We start from the raw sequence: 22,750 nt of genomic DNA, 5'->3' as shown, positions 1-22,750 counted from the left end.
CGCGATTCCCGCCCCCGCCAAATCTCCGGTGGCGGAGAATTCGCGACACGGCGGGGGCGGGATTCACGCCGCCCCCCGGCGATTCTCCGACCCGGTGGGGGGTCGGAGAATCATGCCCGGGGTTCTGTGAGACTGTAGCCTCAGCTATAGGGAACTATGTAGGTTTCAATCAGAATGGGGAAGTTTTTCCCTGTATGTTCTGGGAAGCACTGAAGGCGGTGTTCAGAGGGTAGGTAATCTCATACATTCCCGAAGGGACAAGGTTGGGAAGCTAGATAGGCAGAGGTTGGTCGATTTAATTCTGGAGGTGGACTGGCTGTACTCCACGGCCCTGACAACAGAGCTGTTAGCGGAGAGAAAGAGGTTACAAATGGAATTTGAATTGGTATGGACTGGGAAGGTGGTGAACCAACGTTGCCATTCCCGAGGGTCATTTTATGAGTATGATGAGAAGGCTAGCGGTCTGTTGACTCACCAGCTGAGGTGGAAGATTTGGATTTAGATTTATTGTCACGTGTACTGAGGTACAATTAAAAGTATTGTTCTGCGTACAATCCAGACAGATCGTTCCATACATGAAAAACATAGTACATACCATAAATACACAATGTAAATACATAGACACAGGCATTGCATGAAGCATATGCAGTGTAGTGCTGCAACAGTAGAAAAGATGGACAGCGAGATCAGTTTAGAACATAAGACGGACATACAAGTCTGTTAACACAGGAAAGAAGCTGTTTTTGAATCAGTTAGTGCATGTTCTCAGACTTTTGTATCTTCTGCCCAATGGAAGCGGTTGGAAGAAATTAAATGAAATGAACTGAAAATCGCTTATTGTCACAAGTAGGCTTCAAATGAAGTTACTGTGAAAAGCCCCTAGTCGCCACATTCTGGCGCCTGTTCAGGGAGGCTGATACGGGAATTGAACCGTGCTGCTGGCCTGCCTTGGTCTGCTTTCAAAGCCAAGAAAATAACCTGTGCAAGAAGGGTCTTTGGTTATACTGTCCGCTTTCCCAAGGCAGTGGGAGGTGTAGACAGAGTCAATGGATGGGAGGTATGTTTGCGTGATGGACATGGCTTTGTTTACGACTCTCTGTGGTTGCTTATGGTCTTGGGCCGAGCAGTTGCCATACCAAGCTGTGATGCATCCAGATAGAATGCTTTCTATGATGCATGTGTAAAAATCGGTAAGAGTCAATGTGGACATGCAAAAGTTCCTTAGTTTCCTGAGGAAGTATAATCGCTGTTGTGCTTTCTTGGTTGTAGCGTCAACGTGGATGGACCAGAACAGAATTTGAAGCTCTCAACCATCTCCACCTCGGCACCATTGATGCAGACGGGTGTGTACAGCACTTCACTTCCTGAAAACCAGCTCATTAGTTTTGCTGATATTGAGGGAACAATTGTTGTCATTGTTCATGCTACTAGGTTCTCTATCTCCCTGTATTCTGACTCATCGTTGTGGCAGGCGGCCGCACGGGAGATAGTCCAGGTTAAGGACGAGAGGAAAGGGCTGGTGATGGCTCTGGACAAAATTAATAGTACTTTTGAGGCTTTGTAATGGACTGTATAAATCTGAGCCCCCAGGGGAGGGTTCGGGGATGGAACAGTGTATGGATGGGATGGGTTGGGCGTCCTGTTGGAGGAGAGGGTGAAGAGGCAGGGGTTGGAGACGCCGTTGGGGCTGGTGGAGGTTATGGAATGGATCAGTTCCATGTAATAGGGGAAGGCACTGCCGCCGGATGGTTTCCCGATGGGATTTTACAAGTATTTTGCAGCATTACTGGGGATGTTCAATGACTGTCACAGGGGGAGCTGCCCACCACTGTGGCACAGGCATTGCTCTCTGATCCTGAAGGACAAGGATCCTGTGGAGTGTGGGTCTTATAGGCCTAACTCTTTACTGAATACCGACACAAAGGTATTAACTAAGGTTCTGTCAAAGCGTCTGGAGGGTTTCTTGCCAGAGGTGATATCTGAGGATCAGATCGTTTTTGTCAAGGGTCGACAGTTGTTGGCTGATATCAGGCAACTTTTGAATGTGGTCATGTCCCCCATCTAGGGGAAAGGTACTTGAAGTAATCATTTCCATGGATGCATAGAAGGCCTTTGATCGGGTGGAGTGGAGGTACCGCTTTGAGGTTCTGGGATGATTTGGGTTTGGGCCAACATTTATCTCCTGGGTGAGACTGTTATACAGTGCTCCTGGACTAACCCGGTGAGCTCGGGATATTTCCAGCTGTACATGGACACGAGGGTTGGATGCCAGTTGATTAAACTGAGCTGGACCTCTGTAAACATCTTAGTTGATTCAAAGTCGGACTTATAAACCATCATGGAAAAATACAGAAGTGTTTTGAAGACTGAGGTCCATGAAAGGAGTACAAGAGATCTTGCAGATTAAGGAAAATAGCCAGTCAATATGTCTCAAGGCTAGAGCTGTACCCTCTAGTACACGTTTAAAGGTAGAATCTGAAATATTGAGACTCGTGAAAACAGGAGTCTTAGAACCCGTCATTACTAGTGACTGGGCAATCCCTATTATACCTGTCATGAAGCAAGATGGTACAATGTGTATCGGCAGAGATTATAAGACAACAATAAATCCAGTTCTCTTTGTGGATCAGTACCCGCTAATGTTGAATGAAGACTTGTTTGCAGGTCTATTAGGAGGACAGAGGTTCAGCAAGACTGAGGTGTCACAGGCCTATCTGCAAATGATGGCAGCTGAATCCCAACACCTGCTCACCATCAGCACTCAAAAAGGCCTATTTATTCTGCTCCAAGAGATTACCTTTTGGAATAATGTCAGCACCAGCTTTATTTCTGGGTTCAATGGACCTTAGTGGCTTACAGGGCCTATAGTGTTACGTAGATGATATATTGATAACTGGCACAAATGAACAAGAACACTTACAACACTTGGAAGCCACACTGAAATACCTTCAGATGCGTGGGCTTTGTGTCAGGAAAGGTAAATGTGATTTCTTTCAGACATCCAAACAATATCTAGGATATATAATTGACAGTGAAAGTCTACGCAAAGCAACTAAAATTTGGGAGCTATTGTGGAGGCTCCACGACCAAACAATGTGACTCAACTCCGGTCATTCCTATGCTTAATCAACTACTCTGGAAAATTCGTCCAGAATCTGGCTACCCTATTAAAACCAATACATACCTTATTGTGCACAAAACAGGCCTGGCAATGATCACCAGAATATGAAAAGCTAGATCAATCAGCAAAAAAGAACTTAAAAAGTCAGAAGGGTTGGTACATTTTAAGCCGAAGTTACCATTAGAACTTGCCTGTGAATATTTGCCGTACGGTGTTGGAGCAGTGGTGTCACAAATACTACCTTCAGGGGGAGAAAGACCAATAGCTTTTCCATATTGTACATTAACAAGCGCAGAATCTAACTACGCTGAATTGGAGAAGGAGATGCTGAGGAATTGTGTACGGAGATTTTACCAATACCTGCATGGTCATCACTTCACATTTCTGATGGATCACAGGCCCTGAACAGCTATATTTGGGCCACGCATAGATATCCCTTCATTGGCTGCAATGTAAACTACATGATGGTCTTTATTACTATCTGCACATTTCTAAGATCAAATACCGTCAGTCTGAAAATCATGCTAATGCAGATGCATTATCACGCCTGCCATTACCAGCTGGTCAGATACTACCTAGTCATGATAATATTTTTTATTGTGCATAAATTGAGAATGTTCCAGTGACTGCAGCTCAAGTTCGAAGACTAACCAGAAATGATCATGTGCTGGAAATGGTATTAAAGGGGATGATGGCAGGAAAACATCCCAAATTAAAAGCATACATTTCCAGGAGATTCAAATCAACAGCATAGGGCAGATGTCTGTCGTGGGGAGGGAGGGTAATTATGTTCCAAATTTGCAACAAACATATTGGAACAACTACATGAAGGATATCCAGGTACAGTGTGAATGAAGGAACGAGCGCAAAGCTACTTTTGGTGGCCAGGAATTCATGCCCAGATAGAAAAAAAACAGGACTGTACCAGTCATGTGCATGGGTAATGAACGCACTGCTTTTGTCCCCATTGCATTCATGGGGGTGACTCAAAATGCCGTGGTACGTTTACACATTGACTTTGCTGGTATTAGCTCAGACTGGATCAATATCCTACACGATCCAAATGACAGACAAACCCATGTGGAGATGCCATGCAGATCATCAACACACATTAGTATGCCAGAACTACCTCAAGAGATAACGGTCTCCATCCCATCTGACTGTGTAACATCTCGTTCATCGACAGAAGAAGAGATTGCATCAAAAGTACCTGCTATTATTTGTCTATTACTATCTCAGAAAAAGAGACTGTAATGCCTTCCAAGGTAAAGACATCTGCTGGAGAACCTGAAAACACATTTAACGTCAAAAGGAACAAAGTCCTGAAAGTGTGCAGGTAACCAGCGAGAAATGGATGCCCATTTAATTGTCTATCTTATTGCATGTTATTAGTTTGATGCCTGCACTTGTGTATATATATGTAAAATACTTGTCATTAGTTGTGTTGGAACTTAGAAGTCAAGGATGTCACATATATAGGTTATTGTAGTTGCGGGTAATGTCTCTTTAAGAAGGGAGTCACATGACATGTGTCACATCATTGCCGACTTTGCGAGATTAGGTCATCAGCCTATTGCCAACCGTTGTACAGTGAAGACCTACCTGATAAATGTCTGTTGATCTGACATTCAACCCACATGCATCAGCGATCTATTTCTTTTGTACTGTTAGTCCAAAAATATGACACGACTTGTGACAAAAATCCATAGTCCAAGTCTTGTTCACCTACCACTCTTGTGATCACTGGCGCCCTCTGGCTCTTGTTTCCCCCAACACCTCAAAACTAAAATGTTCATTCTCATGTTCAAATCTCTATGCCCTGCATCTACTATCTATCTTCTTCAGCCCTACTACCCTGCGCTTCTACAATTCTGGCCAATTATGCATCCTCACCATTAGAGGCTGTGGCATCAGCCATCCAGGCCTTTAACTCTAGAATTTCTTCCCTAAACCTTAGTCCTTCTCCACATGTTTCTTGTACATGAACACCTTCCTTAAAATATAATTATTTGAACAAACATTTAGTTACCACCGCTCCTCCCTGTGCTCCCACACCACACCACCACCACACCCATTGATATCTTCCTCTTGCTTCGACATTAGTTTGTGTTTGATTGCAATTTGATGAAGCACATCAGTATGTTTTCCAATGTGAGCAGTGTTATATAAAATTGCTGTTAATGCAGAACGCCAAGGGTTTCAGTCACCTACAGAAATAAACAATCTAATGAAAACAATACAACGAAATCCATATGTGATTGAATGTTGCCCTCTCCTGGCAGCCATCAGTTCTAAAATCCAATTATCTTTTTAAACTATATTGAGTTCATTTTTTCAGACGAGGAAACAGTGGGCACGATCCAACGGCCACCCTGCACCCAAGAAGCAGCTCGCCGCACCGCAGCATGGCCAGGGAAAGCCAGGAGACCCTGCTCCCAGGTTCTACCCGGCTCACCACGCCTCGCGAGATCCAACACAACCTGTCGAGACGTTATGATGTAAATCCCGGCCACAATGGGCAGGATCACATTTTAGCAAATCTGCATATTAGAGCGAGGCAGTAAGCAGATTCCCGAGGTAACAAACAAACCGAGGCTTTTGGATTTAACCCCTTTGCCTCAGAGACGGCAGGCGAGCGCTATTCAGCACTGGTCCCCACAAATGGGAACTGCGCCAGTGTGGTTCTCTCGGGGATTGGAGGCGCCCAGCTGCATGCCCTTTGGGTAGGGTGGTTCCCTGGCACTGCGGGTGCCACCTGGGTACCCTGGTAGTGTCAAGCTGACACACTGACAGTGCCACTTGGGTACCATCCTGGCACTGTCATGGTGCGCAGGAGGCACTGCCAGCTATGATGTGCACTGCCAGGTTGGCATTGCCATGGTGCCAAACTGGCATTTTCTTGCTTGCGCCAGGGTTGCCCTGGGTGGGTGTTTGTGGGGGGGTGTGGTGACCCTCCCATCTGGGGACCCTCCGAGCTGGGGGAAGTCGGAGATCATTTTGGGGGCCTCGGAGATTGGGATACCATTTTAAAATAGTGTCCCGATCTCTCGCTACAACTGGGTGTTCCGGAAAGCAAAACGGGACTGTGTGTGAACTTGGTCACATGTTCCCTGTTCAGGCCCCTTAATGAACGGCAGTCACGTTGAATAGCCATGTGTTTCTCGGCACTGCGAGTGCTGGGAAACACAGGGCTAAACGTGCTCAATAGGGGCCTTTGCTCCTGTTTGGGAGAAGTGCGTCCAGTGTGATTATATTTTAAAACCTTTCAACTCTTACTTCGTAAATCCAGTTTCCTTGGAACCCGAGCTAAGTAATCTATATTTAAACAATAGTGCATATTCTCTCACTTTCAATTGCGAGAACAGTTGGGAGCGGACAAGAGATGGGCAGCTCTCACTAATTACAGTCCATATCAGTTACCATCCCTTTTTGTGAGCTGCATCAGCAATTCCCCAGGAAGGCTCTGCTCCTGCCTAATTTATTTTGACTTTCATATAGATGGAGTAGAATGCTGGACAATTTGCCCCAGCAGTAACAAAGGCCTATTTTAAAACATACCTGTTTTTATTACAGTGGCAACTTAATAGGCAGCTGGAATTCTATCTTGATAATGATGGTACTAACGATGAAGTCAAGACAGGTGCTGAATCCTGCCAATCCTGAATGCCAGAAGCAGAAACGTAGAGCAAGATTTTGTACGTGCCATTTTACTATAATTTCTGGAAATCCTCTTTAGCTTTCAAGAGAACAAAGAGAACAAAGAAAAGTACAGCACAGGAACAGGCCCTTCAGCCCTCCAGGCCCGTGCCGACCATGCTGCCCGACTAAAGTACAATCTTCTACACTTCCTGGGTCCGTATCCCTCTATTCCCATCCTATTCATGTATTTGTCAAGATGCCCTTAAATGTCACTATCGTCCCTGCTTCCACCACCTTCTCCGGTAGCGAGTTCCAGGCACCCACTACCCTCTGTGTAAAAAACTTGCCTCGTACATCTACTCTAAACCTTGCTCCTCGCACCTTAAACCTATGCCCCCTAGTAATTGACCCCTCTACCCTGGAGAAAAGCCTCTGACTATCCACTCTGTCTATGCCCCTCATAATTTTGTAGACCTCTATCAGGTCGCCCCTCAACCTCCGTCGTTCTAGTGAGAACAAACCGAATTTATTCAACCGCTCCTCATAGCTAATACCCTCCATACCAGGCAACATTCTGGTAAATCTCTTCTGCACCCTCTCTAAAGCCTCCAAATCCTTCTGGTAGTGTAGTGACCAGAATTGAACACTGTACTCCAAGTGTGGCCTAACTAAGGTTCTATACAGCTGCAACATGACTTGCCAATTCTTATATTCAATGCCCCGGCCAATGAAGGCAAGCATGCCGTATGCCTTCTTGACTACCTTCTCCACCTGTGTTGCCCCTTTCAGTGACCTGTGGACCTGTACACCTAGATCTCTCTGACTTTCAATACTCTTGAGGGTTCTACCATTCACTGTATATTTCCAACCTGCATTAGACCCTCCAAAATGCATTTGACCGGATTAAACTCCATCTGCCATCTCTCCGCCCAAGTCTCCAAACAATCTAAATCCTGCTGTATCCTCTGACAGTCCTCATCGCTATCCGCAATTCCACTAACCTTTGTGTTGTCTGCAAACTTACTAATCAGACCAGTTACATTTTCCTCCAAATCATTTATATATACTACGAACAGCAAAGGTCCCAGCACTGATCCCTGCGGAACACCACAAGTCACATCCCTCCAATTAGAAAAACATCCATCCATTGCTACTCTCTGCCTTCTATGACCTAGCCAGTTCTGTATCCACCTTGCCAGCTCACCCCTGATCCCGTGTGACTTCACCTTTTGTACTAGTCTATCATGAGAGACCTTGTCAAAGGCCTTACTGAAGTCCATATAGACAACATCCACTGCCTTACCTGCATCAATCATCTTTGTGACCTCCTCGAAAAACTCTATCAAGTTGGTGAGACACGACCTCCCCTTCACAAAACCATGCTGCCTCTCACTAATACGTCCGTTTGCTTCCAAATGGGAGTAGATCCTGTCTTGAAGAATTCTCTCCAGTAATTTCCCTACCACTGACGTAAGGCTCACCGGCCTGTAGTTCCCTGGATTATCCTTGTTACCCTTCTTAAACAGAGGAACAACATTGGCTATTCTCCAGTCCTCCGGGACATCCCCTGAAGACAGTGAGGATCCAAAGATTTCTGTCAAGGCCTCAGCAATTTCCTCTCTAGCCTCCTTCAGTAATCTGGGGTAGATCCCATCAGGCCCATAACATTTCAAAACATAAAATTAATCTAAAAATGAGGACAAATGACTCAAAGAAAATAACTCCCAGCAATAAATAGCACTTCCTAGATATAAGTATTATGTCTTCATATTATTCTTTGTGAGTTTTGCAAACCATGGGCGGGATTCTCTGATCCTGAGGCTAAGTGTTGACGCTGTCGTAAACGCCATTGTGTTTCTCGATGGCGTCAACATGCCCACAGGAGCAGAAATTCTGATCCCTACAGGGGGCCAGCATGGCACTGGAGCGACCCACGCCGCTCCAGCTGCCAATCCCCGGCGTCAGATGGGCGCCGCGGGTCTGCGCATGCGCAGTGGGACTGGCACCAATGTGCGCATGCGCAGTGGCTCCCTTCTCCGCACCGGCCCCGATGCAACATGGCGTAGGGCTACAGGGGCCGCGAGGAACAAAAGAGGCCCCCAGCCCGAGAGGCCAGTCCGCCGATCGGTAGGCCCCGATCGCAGGCCAGGCCACAGCGGAGGCCCCCCTCGTTGTCGGAACCCCCCTCTCCCCCCTGGATGCATCCACACCAAGGTCCTGCCGGGTAAGAGTGGCTGTGAACGGCGCTGGCGGGACTCTGCTTTTTTGCATGGCCGCTCGGCCCATCCCGGGCCGAGAATCGGCAGGCGGGCCCCATAGAGCGGCCTCCGACCGGCGCCGCCGATTCTCCACTCACCGGAAAATCGGTGGGCCGGCGGCGTGGTGCGATTCGCACCGGTCCCGGCGATTCTCCAGCACGGCCCCGGGGTGAGAGAATCCCGCCCCATTTATCACAGGATGTCTTTAAAGTAAAACTGGCGATGGAGCATCGATACTTGTCAGAAACTATCCATTAGGAGGACAAGAATTGCATTTTTCCTCACCAAAACTCTTCAGATTCCTTTTTCTACAGGTAAAAGGACCTCAATTAAATTATAAGATCCGGCGATCCAATGACAAAATTCAAAAATGTTCGATGCGACTGAGGTTCCAAATTGTAACAATATTTCACGTTAGCAAATAACAGATTAATCCATGTAATAATATTTTTAAAATACTGTTGCATGGATAATTGATGATTGCTATTAATAATCAATTTTTAGGGGTGAAATTATTAACAAATGACTTTGCTTTATTGTGATTTCCCATTGCCATCTACGATTTGTATTTTGCAATTTACTGCCACCTATTCAGTATTCTCATATGTCAACAACAGCAAAAACTTTCATTTATAAAGCACCTTTAATGTAGTGTAGTAAAATATCTCAAAGTCTCATACTTAGAACATAGAACATAGAACAATGCAGCGCAGTACAGGCCCTTCGGCCCACGATGTTGCACCGAAACAAAAGCCATCTAACCTACACTATGCCATTATCATCCATATGTTTATCCAATAAACTTTTAAATGCCCTCAATGTTGGCGAGTTCACTACTGTAGCAGGTAGGGCATTCCACGGCCTCACTACTCTTTGCGTAAAGAACCTACCTCTGACCTCTGTCCTATATCTATTACCCCTCAGTTGAAAGCTATGTCCCCTCGTGCCAGCCATTTCCATCCGCGGGAGAAGGCTCTCACTGTCCACCCTATCCAACCCCCTGATCATTTTGTATGCCTCTATTAAGTCTCCTCTTAACCTTCTTCTCTCCAACGAAAACAACCTCAAGTCCATCAGCCTTTCCTCATAAGATTTTCCCTCCATACCAGGCAACATCCTGGTAAATCTCCTCTGCACCCGCTCCAAAGCCTCCACGTCCTTCCTATAATGCGGTGACCAGAACTGTATGCAATACTCCAAATGCGGCCGTACCAGAGTTCTGTACAGCTGCAACATGACCTCCCGACTCCAGAACTCAATCCCTCTACCAATAAAGGCCAACACTCCATAGGCCTTCTTCACAACCCTATCAACCTGGGAGGCAACTTTCAGGGATCTATGTACATGGACACCTAGATCCCTCTGCTCATCCACACTTTCAAGAACTTTACCATTAGCCAAATATTCTGCATTCCTGTTATTCGTTCCAAAGTGAATCACCTCACACTTCTTCTCTACATTAAACTCCATTTGCCACCTCTCAGCCCAGCTCTGCAGCTTATCTATATCCCTCTGTAACCTGCTACATCCTTCCACACTATCGACAACACCACCGACTTTAGTATCGTCTGCAAATTTACTCACCCACCCTTCTGCGCCTTCCTCTAGGTCATTGATAAAAATGACAAACAGCAACGGCCCCAGAACAGATCCTCCACTTGTGACTGTACTCCATTCTGAACATTTCCCATCAACCACCACCCTCTGTCTTCTTTCAGCTAGCCAATTTCTGATCCACATCTCTAAATCACCCTCAATCCCCAGCCTCCGTATTTTCTGCAATAGCCTACCGTGGGGAACCTTATCAAACGCTTTGCTGAAATCCATATACACCACATCAACTGCTCTACCCTCATCTACCTGTTCAGTCACCTTCTCAAATAACTCAATAAGGTTTGTGAGGCATGACCTACCCTTCACAAAGCCATGCTGACTATCCCTGATCATATTATTCCTGTCTAGATGATTATAAATCTTGTCTCTTATAATCCCCTCCAAGACTTTACCCACTACAGACGTGAGGCTCACCAGTCTATAGTTGCCGGGGTTGTCTCTGCTCCCCTTTTTGAACAAAGGGACCACATTTGCTGTCCTCCAGTCCTCTGGCACTATTCCTGTAGCCAATGCTGACATAAAAATCAAAGCCAAAAGTCCAGCAATCTCTTCCCTGGCCTCCCAGAGAATCCTAGGATAAATCCCATCAGGTCCCGGGGACTTACCTATTTTCAGCCTGTCCAGAATTGCCAACACCTCTTCCCTACGTACCTCAATGCCATCTATTCTATTAGCCTGGGGCTCAGCATTCTCCTCCACAACATTATCTTTTTCCGGAGTGAATACTGACAAAAAATATTCATTTAGTATCTTGCCTATCTCTTCAGACTCCACACACAATTTCCCATCCCTGTCCTTGACTGGTCCTACTCTTTCCCTAGTCATTCGCTTATTCCTGACATACCTATAGAAAGCTTTTGGGTTTTCCTTGATCCTTCCTGCCAAATACTTCTCATGTCCCCTCCTTGCTCGCCTTAGCTCTCTCTTTAGATCCTTCCTCGCTACCTTGTAACTATCCATCGCCCCAACTGAAACTTCACACCTCATCTTCACATAGGCCTCCTTCTTCCTCTTAACAAGAGATTCCACTTCCTTGGTAAACCACGGTTCTCTCGCTCGACGCCTTCCTCCCTGCCTGACCGGTACATACTTATCAAGAACACGCAGTAGCTGATCCTTGAACAAGCCCCACTTATCCAGTGTGCCCAACACTTGCAGCCTACTTCTCCACCTTATCCCCCCCAAGTCACGTCTAATGGCATCATAATTGCCCTTCCCCCAGCTATAACTCTTGCCCTGCGGTGTATAGTTATCCCTTTCCATCATTAACGTAAACGTCACCGAATTGTGGTCCCTGTCCCCAAAGTGCTCTCCTACCTCCAAATCCAACACCTGGCCTGGTTCATTACCCAAAGCCAAATCCAACGTGGCCTCGCCTCTTGTGGCCTGTCAACATATTGTTTCAGGAAACCCTCCTGCTCACACTGTACAAAAAACGACCCATCTATTGTACTCGAACTATATCCTTTCCAGTCAATATTTGGAAAGTTAAAGTCTCCCATAATAACTACCCTGTTACTTTCGCTCTTATCCAGAATCATCTTCGCCATCCTTTCCTCTACATCCCTAGAACTATTAGGAGGCCTATAAAAAACTCCCAACAGGGTGACCTCTCCTTTCCTGTTTCTAACTTCAGCCCATACTACCTCGGAAGAAGAGTCCCCATCTAGCATCCTCTCCGCCACCGTAATACTGCTCTTGACAAGCAGCGCCACACCTCCCCCTCTTTTGCATTTAAATATTAAGAGATGTAAATATAATGTACAGATAATAATTCTGAAGCACAATTTAAGACAGAAAGTTGAAAAAAAGAAAAATATATCAGAAGGGAATTATCAAAATGGAATTAGAATTTGGATTGCGCAGATTATATTTTATAGGCAAACAATGTGTGCGTTACTATGTAGGGGTTCATTCCCCACCACCTATGTGCCTTATATCATATTGGTTTGGTGTCCAGAGGTGCTGCAGGTCATACTCCCTCTCTCCCTGAAAATTGCAGGCCAAATGCTATTTCAGACCTCTTCCCAAAATTGGTTGCTGCCTGACTACAGAATGTGTCATGCATGCTGTGGTCAATTTTCTCCGGTGTAGAGTAGCTGAGGCTGCCTCTAGAATAGCATGTGTTCATTCCATCTCCACATTAAAACTGCAAGCTGCCAGCCACCACTAATTCCATCCAGTTGCCTTCCCCACTGTCCCTGATTCACTGTTGTTTTGTACCCACTGCCTGATCGTCATCTTCCCCACGATTGGCATATTGCTTCTTGAGGTGTGATTGCCATCCCTTCCACACCAGCCACAGCCCAGTGGTACAAGACAAGCAATTTTGTGAGGTCCACTTTGTCATGTTCTTGTGCTATGGCCATTAGGAATGATGCACAATAGAACATCTAGTTCTTGACTGGTTAAAATAATTTATTCTGAAACAAATCCGTGGTAAAGATAACTGTATGAAATATATTACAAACTACTAATACTAATAAATTATCCTAGAGCTACTGCAAGTATGACTATCCCAACTCCGCGAGGTACAGTCACATGTTAGATTTGCACTGCCACCTGCTGTTCGGGGGTCATGTATAACATTATATACATGATAGCTTATGCATGTCATTACATCCCCTTTCCTTTGGAAATGTATTTATTTGCATTCATGACTTTGTTTTACAATAACAATATGATATGCAGAATTCTTTAGAATATTTAACTATTTACAGTCCATCATAACTGCAGTCTCTCAGGCTTACATCTTTGCCTTGTTGATCTTCTGAGCAGTCGTTGAATTTGTGATCTTGTTTCATCTTCATTTCATTTTCATTTGCAGTTGTGGATGTTTCTTGTTGTTCTTCTTCCATTGGTGCATTTTTATTCTGTTGTGGCTTTGTATGCTGAACTGTATCTTTTTCCAACTGTCTTAGGATTGCTCCCGATTTTTTATTGTGCTTGCATTCCAAAAGGTTGCTGAACCTTCAGCAGAGCTCTTCTGTTCCTTCTTAAGACCATGCCGCCATCAGTGATGATTCGATATGAATGCGGACCTGCCTGTCGCAGTACATTCGCAAACTTTGACCACCCATTCCAAGTGGTATCCTTCAATCTGACTGTGTCATCTGGTTGCAACAGTTGGATGGTCTTCTCGTGGATTTGCCATCAAATCTCCTCGTGGATTTGTCGTCAAATCTCCTTTGCCTCCTTTTTTGAAAGATCGTGTGCAGCTGTTCACCTTTCTACACTGTGTGCAGTTTTTTAGCATTGCTTCAATCTCACGGTTGATACCCGGCCAATAGACTGTGTCCTGGGGTCTTTTCTTGCACTTTTCTCTTCCCAAGTGCTCTTCATGGATTTTGCTAAGTATCATCAACCTTAATGATTGTGGAATTACAATCCTTTGTTGTCGAAGCAAAAATCCATTTGCATCACTTCAACTCTGCCTTTACATTATAATAACTTGAGCAGGAACCTTTGGGCCATCCCTTGTGGAGATATGTTATCACCTTTTGCAAGACTGGGTCTTTGGTCGTTTCTTTCTTTATGAATCTTGATTTGTCATTGGGACATGGCATCCTCGAGAGTGCCTTTATTTTATCCTAATCAGGCTGAACACTTTTTCCAGGGAGCTTGGGCAGGATTCTCCGACCCCCCGCCGGATCGGAGAAGCGCCGGGGGGCGGCGTGAATCCCGCCCCGCTGCCCCGACTGCCGGATTCTCCAGCGCCGTTTTTTCGTCGGGGGCGGGAATTGCGCCGGTCGAGGGCCGTTGGCGGCGCCCCCCCCCCGGCGATTCTCGAGCCCGTGATGGGCCGAGTGGCTGCCCGTATTCGGCGGGTCCCGCCGGCGTAAAATACACCAGGTCCGTACGGGCGGGACATGGCTCTGCGGGCAGCCTGTGGAGTCCTCGGGGGGGCGTGAGGTGGCCTGGCCCGCGATCGGGGCCCATCGATCCGCGGGCGGGCCTATGCCTTGGGGGCACTCTTTCCCTCCATGCCGGCCGGTGTAGCAGTCCGCCACGGCCGGCGCGGAGAAGAACCCCCCTGCGCATGCGCTGGGATGACGCCAGCACACGCTGGCACACCCGCGCATGCGCCACCTCGCGCCGGCCGGCGGAGGCACTTCGGCGCCGGTTCGCACGGCGCCGGCTGGCGCGGCGCCAACCCCGCCAGAGCCGGCCTAGCCCCTGAAGGAGGATTCCGCACCTTCCGGGCGGCCCAACGCCAGAGTGATTCACGCCACTCCTCAGTGCCGGTACGGGCCACCCTGCCGGGTAGGGGAGAATCCCGCCCCTTATCTCCCAAGAAAGTGATACCGTTAACACCAATTTGACATTTGGTTTTGTTCAACTTTAAGCCATTCTTTTTAATGCTCTTCAGGACCTTGAAAAGCCTTTAATCACGTTCTTCCCATGTTGACCCTATGGCATCAACATAAACTCTGACTTCTGGAATCCCTTCAACTATATTCTCCATGGCATTTCTGATGCGGAAATTAGACCAAATGGCATCTTTAAGAAACAATATCGCCCGAAAGGTGTGTTGAATGTACATAGCTTTGTGCTTTCTTTGTCTAATTTAAGCTGCCAGAAGCCTTGTGAAGCATCTAATCTACAGAAACATGCTGCTCCTGCCATCTTGCATGTTATTTCCTTCCTCTTCGGTATAGGATAATGTTCTTTAATGTTGAGGTTTAGATTTGTCATGTTCTTGTGCTATGGCCAGTAGGAATGATGCACAACAGAACATCTAGTTCTTGACTGGTTAAAATTATTTTGTTATAAAACAAATGCGTGGCAAAGATAACCAAATGAAAAATGAATAAATTATCCTAGAGCTACTGCAAGTTTAACTATCCAACAACACGAGTAATTCCCAACTCCTCGAGGTACAGAGTCACATGGTAGATTTATACTGTCACCTGCTGGTCGGAGGTCATGTATAGCATTATATATATGATAGCTTATGCATATCATCACACACTTGCTCGTCAGTGTTTCATATGGTGGTTTGTAATGTTAGGTGTGAACTACTATATAATCCAAAATTTAATCTTTGAGCATACTTTGTGTAACATTCCTGCCTGAGATACAATGGATAAGCTCCAAATATTACAGTGTGATAGGAGCAATTAAAAATGGGTTCACCTTGTACCAACAAAAATTACTTACTGATAGAATTTGGTCACCTCTTCGCAGTTCTCCACTGAGATCTGCTGGGCCTCCTGCCAGGATGAATGAAATAAATATTCCTTCACCATCTTCACCACCAACAATGTTAAAGCCTAATCCACTGGATCCCCTGTATAGCACAAATTTTCTTGGTTCCCTGCAAAGACAAAAATTAACATGCAAGTCAGGCTTTTCAAAGCTACTTTCATCATTTTTTGCTGAAAAAAATCTTTTTATTAGTGTCAAAAGTAGGCTTATATTAACACTGCAATGAAGTGTAGCCAGTTAAAATGGCTAACTCCCGATTTAGAATGGCTAACTCCCGATTTAAAATGGCGAACGGCAAAGGCTGATGAGAAAGTCAGCCAACAGGACACAAACGAGCAGCTGCAGGTTGACTGTGTATTTACCTCTGGAAAGGCCAGACAAGATCGATACCAGCAACCATCAGCATAACAAAACACCAGCCATCTGCATATTAATGAGCAATCCCCGGGAACAATGAGCAACATTTAGACACATAAAGCCAAACCAGACTCTTTGGCGCCAGCAGAAGCCTACACAATGGGAGGTGAACGACCACCTCAGGACCGCCCATCGATCAGGGAACCGCTCCAGCATTGGAGAAAATCGGACCAAGTGATTGGGACAAAGTCCAATCACTTGGAACCAGGTACAGGGTCCGCTCCGAAAGGCGGGAAGCCCCTGGGGACTATAACAATCAAGCCCAAGTTCAAATCGTTCTTCTTGACCGGGTCACTCAGCAACACGAACCAACCCTTGACAGTGACCGGTTCAGCCGCCGCCGATATCCAGTAAGTCTTACTTCAACGCTCGCTACGAGATAGGCGCTCCTAGCTACCAATCTGTACCAACTTCGAATCCCGCAGGCTCAGAACCCGGACGAAAGGCCATTAGTTTCCCTGACCTGGTGGGCCAGTTCCAAGTTAAGTACTGGCCTGTTAGCTGTAGAAGTAGCTTAGACGTAGCATTTGTGCATGAGTAGTGATTACTGTGTATAATAAATGTGCTTTGATTTAAATCTTACTAATCGGTGTATTGGATTATTGATCATTACCCGGACCACGTGGCGGTATCATAAGGATACCTGGCGACTCAAGAGCAAATGTGATAAAACAGAGCAATTAAACTAAGGCAAATGTTAGCAACAGAAGTTACTGTGAAAATCACCTCGTCACCACACTCTGCCGCCCGTTTGGATACACATGAGGGAGAATTCAGAATGTCCAATTCACCTAAGAAGCACATCTTTCAGGACTTGTGGGAGGAAACCGGAGCACCCAGAGGAAACTCATGCAGACACGGGGAGAACGTGCAGACAGTGACCCAAGCTGGGAATCGAACCCGGGTCCCTGGCATTGTGAAGCAACAGTGCTAACCAGTGTTACCAAGCCGCCCAGCACTAACAGCATTGATATTTGCACTGCATTTTCCCAGCAAAAGAATCAATCATTCCATTCTCAAATTCTGAAAAGATTTGAACAGTCACATACTATATGATGGCTGCAGTTTTCAAACACCAGTGACTATATTACACTAAAAATTAATTAGCTGATTGAACATTTGTCACAAGAACATATGGCAGTTACAGAAAAATGCAGTCAAATTTGATTTTAGTTAATAATTCAGAATGATTAAACATCTTTATTTCAATAGCCAAGGGAAGAGAAAAGAGATTAAATATTACATTTCAAACCACCGTTTTTTAAATTTATTCTTTTCGTATTTTGATTGAATATGAAAATGTTTATCACTATTCCCTAATTTCACCTTCAATCTCAAAATAGGTCAACTTGCCTCCCAGCAGACACTGTGACATATGAACAATTTTTAAAAAATTTGTATCATGTACACTGCACCAAATTCTTTTTCAGATCTGTGATGACATTCCAATCTTTCAAAAATATTCAGTGCTCTAGGGTTCAAGCCTTGTCCTCTATTTGCTTCACCACAATGGAGATCTTTATTTGTTGGCGACACCTCAGATTCGGTGGATTTCTTACGTATAAGTGTGGGAAATATTCAGTCACCAGGGTGTAGTAATATTGCAGCTGAGCTTCCAAGTGTTACGAATTCTGCACCAAACACGTATAACATTTAGAAAGAGTCATCTCCGTTGTATGGAGGAAGAGTAATGTGCAGAATTCTCTCTTCCTGAGACTAGGTGTTGACGCCGGGGCTGGATTCGTAGAGTTCCACAACACCAAAACTGGCACCAAATCAGCGACTGTTGAGGGGCTAGCACTGGCGCCACGTGGAACACAATCGATTCTGATGAGAAACGATGCCGGATTCGCTGGATTCACAATTAACACTCAGGACGCTGACAAACTGCAGCCGCACAGCACACTTCACTCCCCATATACACCATCCCAACCAACAGGATGGCAGCAAGGAGAGCGGCCCCGAGATTCACCAACGCTGAGCTTAAGCCCCTTTTGGACGCCGTGCAGGGTAGGTGGGCCACTCGGTACCCCAGTCTTTAAGACAAAGAAAGATAGGCTCTTGATTAATAAGGGGATCAGCGGTTATGGGGAGAAGGCAGGAGAATGGGGATGAGAATATATCAGCCATGATTGAATGGCGGAGCAGAGTCGATGGGCCGGGTGGCCTAATTCTGCTCCTATGTCTTATGGTCTTATGGGAAGGAGGCTGCCAGCTACTGTCGTTCGCCGTGCCTGGGTGCATGTGGCAGAGGCAGTAAGCGCCACAAGCAACACCATCCTGACCGACCAGCAGTGCCATAAGAAACTGCACAACCTCCTCAGGGTGGCCAGGGCGAGTCGGCAGCACTATACCCCTGGAACCAACCCCAGTCCCACACACCCGTAACCCTAATCCCCCCCCCCACCCGAGAGCAGCCGAACCCTCACCCTGCACCACATGCCAGCATGCGTACCGACCGCCATGGCCGAGCTCCCTGGTCATTGAAGCCACCAGCTACCCACCCCCTGGGCTGCATGCTTTGGACTGTCTATCACTGTGTGTTCCCCCCACCTCCCACAGAGCCCCGGGTGCCGAGCTGTGATGAGGAAGCAACGTGAAGGGGAACCATATACCCGAGACCCAGGAAAACCCAAAGCTTGAGTCTGAGAATGACACGGATTTCCTGTCACAGCTGTCTCCAACACCTCCACCATCCCAGAGACACTCATCTCGGTTGGGCACTTTAGTGAAGAGGCTCCTGGGACACTAACTGGTGCTCACCACACGACTCTGTGCAAGCAGTGGCCGAGGACCAGAAGAAGGTGACACAGTCACAGCGTGATGTGGCGTTGTCCCAGTCAGAGACGGTCCACTCCCTGTGCTCCATGGCAGCAGGCTTCCAGGACTGGGAGGGCCAGGTGGTGGGGGAGCCTCAGGGGTTAGCTCCGCTCGCACCCACATCCCATGGAATAGCCCGGGGGCCACCAGCACCCCGAGGGATGAGAAGGTGATGGGGCCCATGCTGGTGACTCCTGTAGAGGAGGTGCCGGAACACCTTAGCACCTCATACTACCCCCTCCTGTCCCTGGCACATCTGGTGGGCAGCAGGCAGAACAGGGTGGCACCAGGCCACCTGGGATACCCAAGCAGCAACCAGGCCAATCCAGTCCCGGTCACCCCAGAAGACGCCCGCCAAACGGGACCCAGGTCGCAGGGTAGGTATCACAGCAGGCCGCCTCCACTCCTAATGTACTGTCTGCCGATCCATCTAGATGTAGCATTAGAGCCCATAAGGCCAGAAAATTAGACACCAGTTAAGTTGGAACAGGGGCAGGACACAATTTAGTGATAGGGACTAGGGCACGACTCTGTATATATGTTTCCACATTAAACACCTCTGCACAATGTTACAACCTGCCTCGGTGCTCTGTCAGAAGAGATTGAGGAGTGGGCTGGTTTGGGCTGGCTGCAGAGGGGGCACGGTGGGGTGGGGGGGAGGGGGGGGGGGCAATTGGCAGACATTGTGGGTGGGCTTAGCTGAGGAACCACCGTTTAGCCAGTGCTCAACGCTCCGATGTCCAAACCACCCCCCCCGCAACACACCCACCTCTGCCACCCCAGGGATTTGATGGGACGATGTACTGGACTGGCCAGCTCACATGGAGGGATCACCCAGGCGAACAGTGGAAAGTGCAACTGTGGGCAGGAGTCAGACGTTGTCAAACGATACGGGGCACCAGAGCTCATCGCAGAGCGGGTTGTCATCATCCTCCATCCCATTGACCAGACCCAGGTCCTGCATCCTAGGGTGGCAGGTATGTATCACGGAGGGGGTTGCAGATGGTGGGTGGGTGGGGGGAGGGGAGGCGGGGGGGGGTGAAGGGGGAGCAGTGGGGGGGGGGGGGCGGTGCTGTCTGGGGTGGGAAGCAGTGAGTGGTGTCTGTGCTGCTGGCCAGTACCCCCTAGTCGGTGAACCTGCAGGTAGTCAGAGCGTCCCGTGAGCGTTAGCCCTGGAACACACATTTTAAGGCCTCCCGTGCCTACCTGGGCCTCATGTCTTGCCCGTCCGCCCCCTTCCCCTCTTCATCGGAGGAGTCCTGCCGTTCATCCTCCTCATCCAGCACATCGCCCCTTTGCTGCGCGATGTTGTAGAGTATTCAGTAGGCCACCATGATGCGGAAGACCCTCCCAGTGCCGTACTGGAGGGCCCCTCCAGAGCGGTCCAGGCACCTGCGAAGCATCTTCACGAGGCCGAAGCACTGCATGATTTTGCTCCTGGTCGCTGCATGGTTGTCATTGTAATGGATCTCCACATCAGTCTGTCGCTTCCTGATAGGCATCATCAGCCACGACCATAGTGGGTAACCCCTGTCGCCCATGAGCTAACCATCTAGATAGCTCGAAGAGGCCAGGAATCATCAAGTGTGCCAGACGTGCATGATGCACATCTGATGGTCACACACCAGCTGCACGTTCATTGATTGGATTCCCTTTTAGTTTGTGTAGAGCGGCCTGTCATCTGCAGGTGCTGATAGGGGGGCATGCATGCATCCCGTTGATCACCCCCTGGACCCGGAGCATCTTGGCGATGGCGGCGAACCCCGCTGCCCGGGCATCCTGCTATGCTCGGTCCACATTGAAATGGATGTATTGAGTCGACTGGGCACATAGGGCCTCCGTGACACGCAGGTGCACCTGTACACAGAGCTCTGCGAGATCCCGGACAGGTTCCCATTCGACGCCTGGAAAGACACCGTGGTGTAGAATGTCAGGGCGACCGTCACCTTGATAGCTACTGGGAGCAGGTGACCTGCCCTATTGCCCCACAGTGCCACGTGTGCCATGATCTCGCAGATATACCGTATGGTTCCCCCTGCTCAGCTGGATTCTTCGACGGCATGCCCAGTCCGGAAGGTCCTTGAATGACAGGCACTGCTAGTACACACGAGGCTTCATGTGGCGCCTCTTCGCACCTCCTCTTCCTTGGCCTGTTGGGCGGCTGGCTCTCCATCCTCAGCGGCTGCCTCCTGTTCCACTGGGTCATGCTTCGCTGCAGCTTCTTCCTCCTCCAGCAGCTCCAGCTCGTACAGCCTCTGTGCATCCCCAGGTCTGCAGCGACTTGGAGGAAGGCCACCATTGCTGGTTGAATTTGAATATTCTTGTCTGCAGGGGGTGTAAGGCCGACATGTTAGCATGATGCATATGCCCCATGCCCAAACAGGTGCATCGGGCTGCACGGTGACTCACGTTGGCACTGCGGACTCTGCCCCCGCATGTACCGGCCTCTCCCGCATCCCCACAGCCATCATGACCGGCAATGTGGGGGCCTCTGGCTCTGGCACCCGTCCCTGCTACCAGGGCTATCATGGGCTGGCGCTGTCCTTGCCAGTGGTATGTTCCTTGGCCCCCCTCTGGCATCCCGCTGTAAGAGCTATTGAGGCCATTGCCCTTGGGTGGGCCATTTGTTGCCCCGCCGGCAGGTGGCGGCTGGTTGGGGGGGTAGATACGGCGGAGGATGGGGTGCGGTAGTGGTGGGATGGAGGGTGGGAACTGGGATGCAGGAAGTTGTGGGGTGGGAGAGTGGGGGCTGGAGTGCGGGGGTAGGACCACCCATACAGCCGGTGGCACTCTGCAGAACCAGGGGCCAAGGTGGGTGGTCAGTGGGGTGCACAGCAAGATGGCTGCCTTGCAGGCAGCGGCAACGGCAGTCCGTGCCTGGGCACTGCCCCAGTCCCGTGGGGGGACCCCACGGCCCATCCCCTGGTCACTCCCCCCCCCCCCCCCCCCCCCCCGGTCCGGCCCTAACAGGGCCCACTCCCCCACTCCAGCCAGCCTTGTCAGTTGAGTAAACGCAATGAATAAGCAGAGCCATGCCTGTCCGAAGTAAAAAGTGCAATTAAGGTGCAAGAACTGTCAACTGAAACAGAGATAATGGCCAGTGCTTTTTGGGCAATGTGACTGTTTTAAACCTGGACGTTTTAATTGATGGAGTATGTTTATAGGTAGCTAACTTCTGCCAAAAATGGGAGGATGATGGCAGACTGGTACTGTCACTAAACTAGTAATCCAGAGGCCCCAGCTAAAGCTCTGGGGACATGGGTTCAGATCCCAGCATGGCAGTTGGTTAAACTTAAATTCAACCAATGAAATCTGGAATTGAAAGCTAGGCTCCAAAATGATGATTATGAAATTGTTCTTGATTCTCATAGAAACCCATTTGGTTTCCTTATACCCATTAGGGAAAGAAATTGGCAATATGACCTGGTCTGGAGACCTGTGGGACTGCAGTCCCACAGCAAGGTGGTTGACTCTTAACTGCCCTTTGAAATGGCCTAGAAACCACTCAGTTCAAAGGCAATTAGGGATGAGCAACAAATGGTGACCTCACCAGCAACACCCACGTGAAAGATTTTTATTTTAAAATTCACTCAATCGGCATAATTCACTCAACAAGTTTTGAATTACTTAGTCTTTTATTAATACTATCTGATATTTCAGTCATTCATGATTT

General features: G+C 48.0%; 1 protein-coding gene across 11 annotated transcripts in view; it reads right to left on the bottom strand.

The window, feature by feature from the left end:
- LOC140391729 (disks large homolog 2-like) overlaps nt 1-22,750 on the bottom strand; it is a 1,606,854-nt gene that overhangs the window by 695,502 nt on the left and 888,602 nt on the right. For all 11 annotated transcript variants that reach the window (XM_072476520.1, XM_072476521.1, XM_072476522.1 and 8 more), the window contains one exon: nt 15,793-15,949. In XM_072476520.1, coding sequence (XP_072332621.1) covers nt 15,793-15,949 — 157 coding nt within the window. The remainder of the gene's footprint in view (nt 1-15,792; nt 15,950-22,750) is intronic.

This window comes from Scyliorhinus torazame, chromosome 15 (genome assembly GCF_047496885.1).
Source record: "Scyliorhinus torazame isolate Kashiwa2021f chromosome 15, sScyTor2.1, whole genome shotgun sequence".
Classification (NCBI taxonomy): Eukaryota; Metazoa; Chordata; class Chondrichthyes; order Carcharhiniformes; family Scyliorhinidae; genus Scyliorhinus; species Scyliorhinus torazame.
This window is presented reverse-complemented; position numbering and strand designations above follow the sequence as displayed.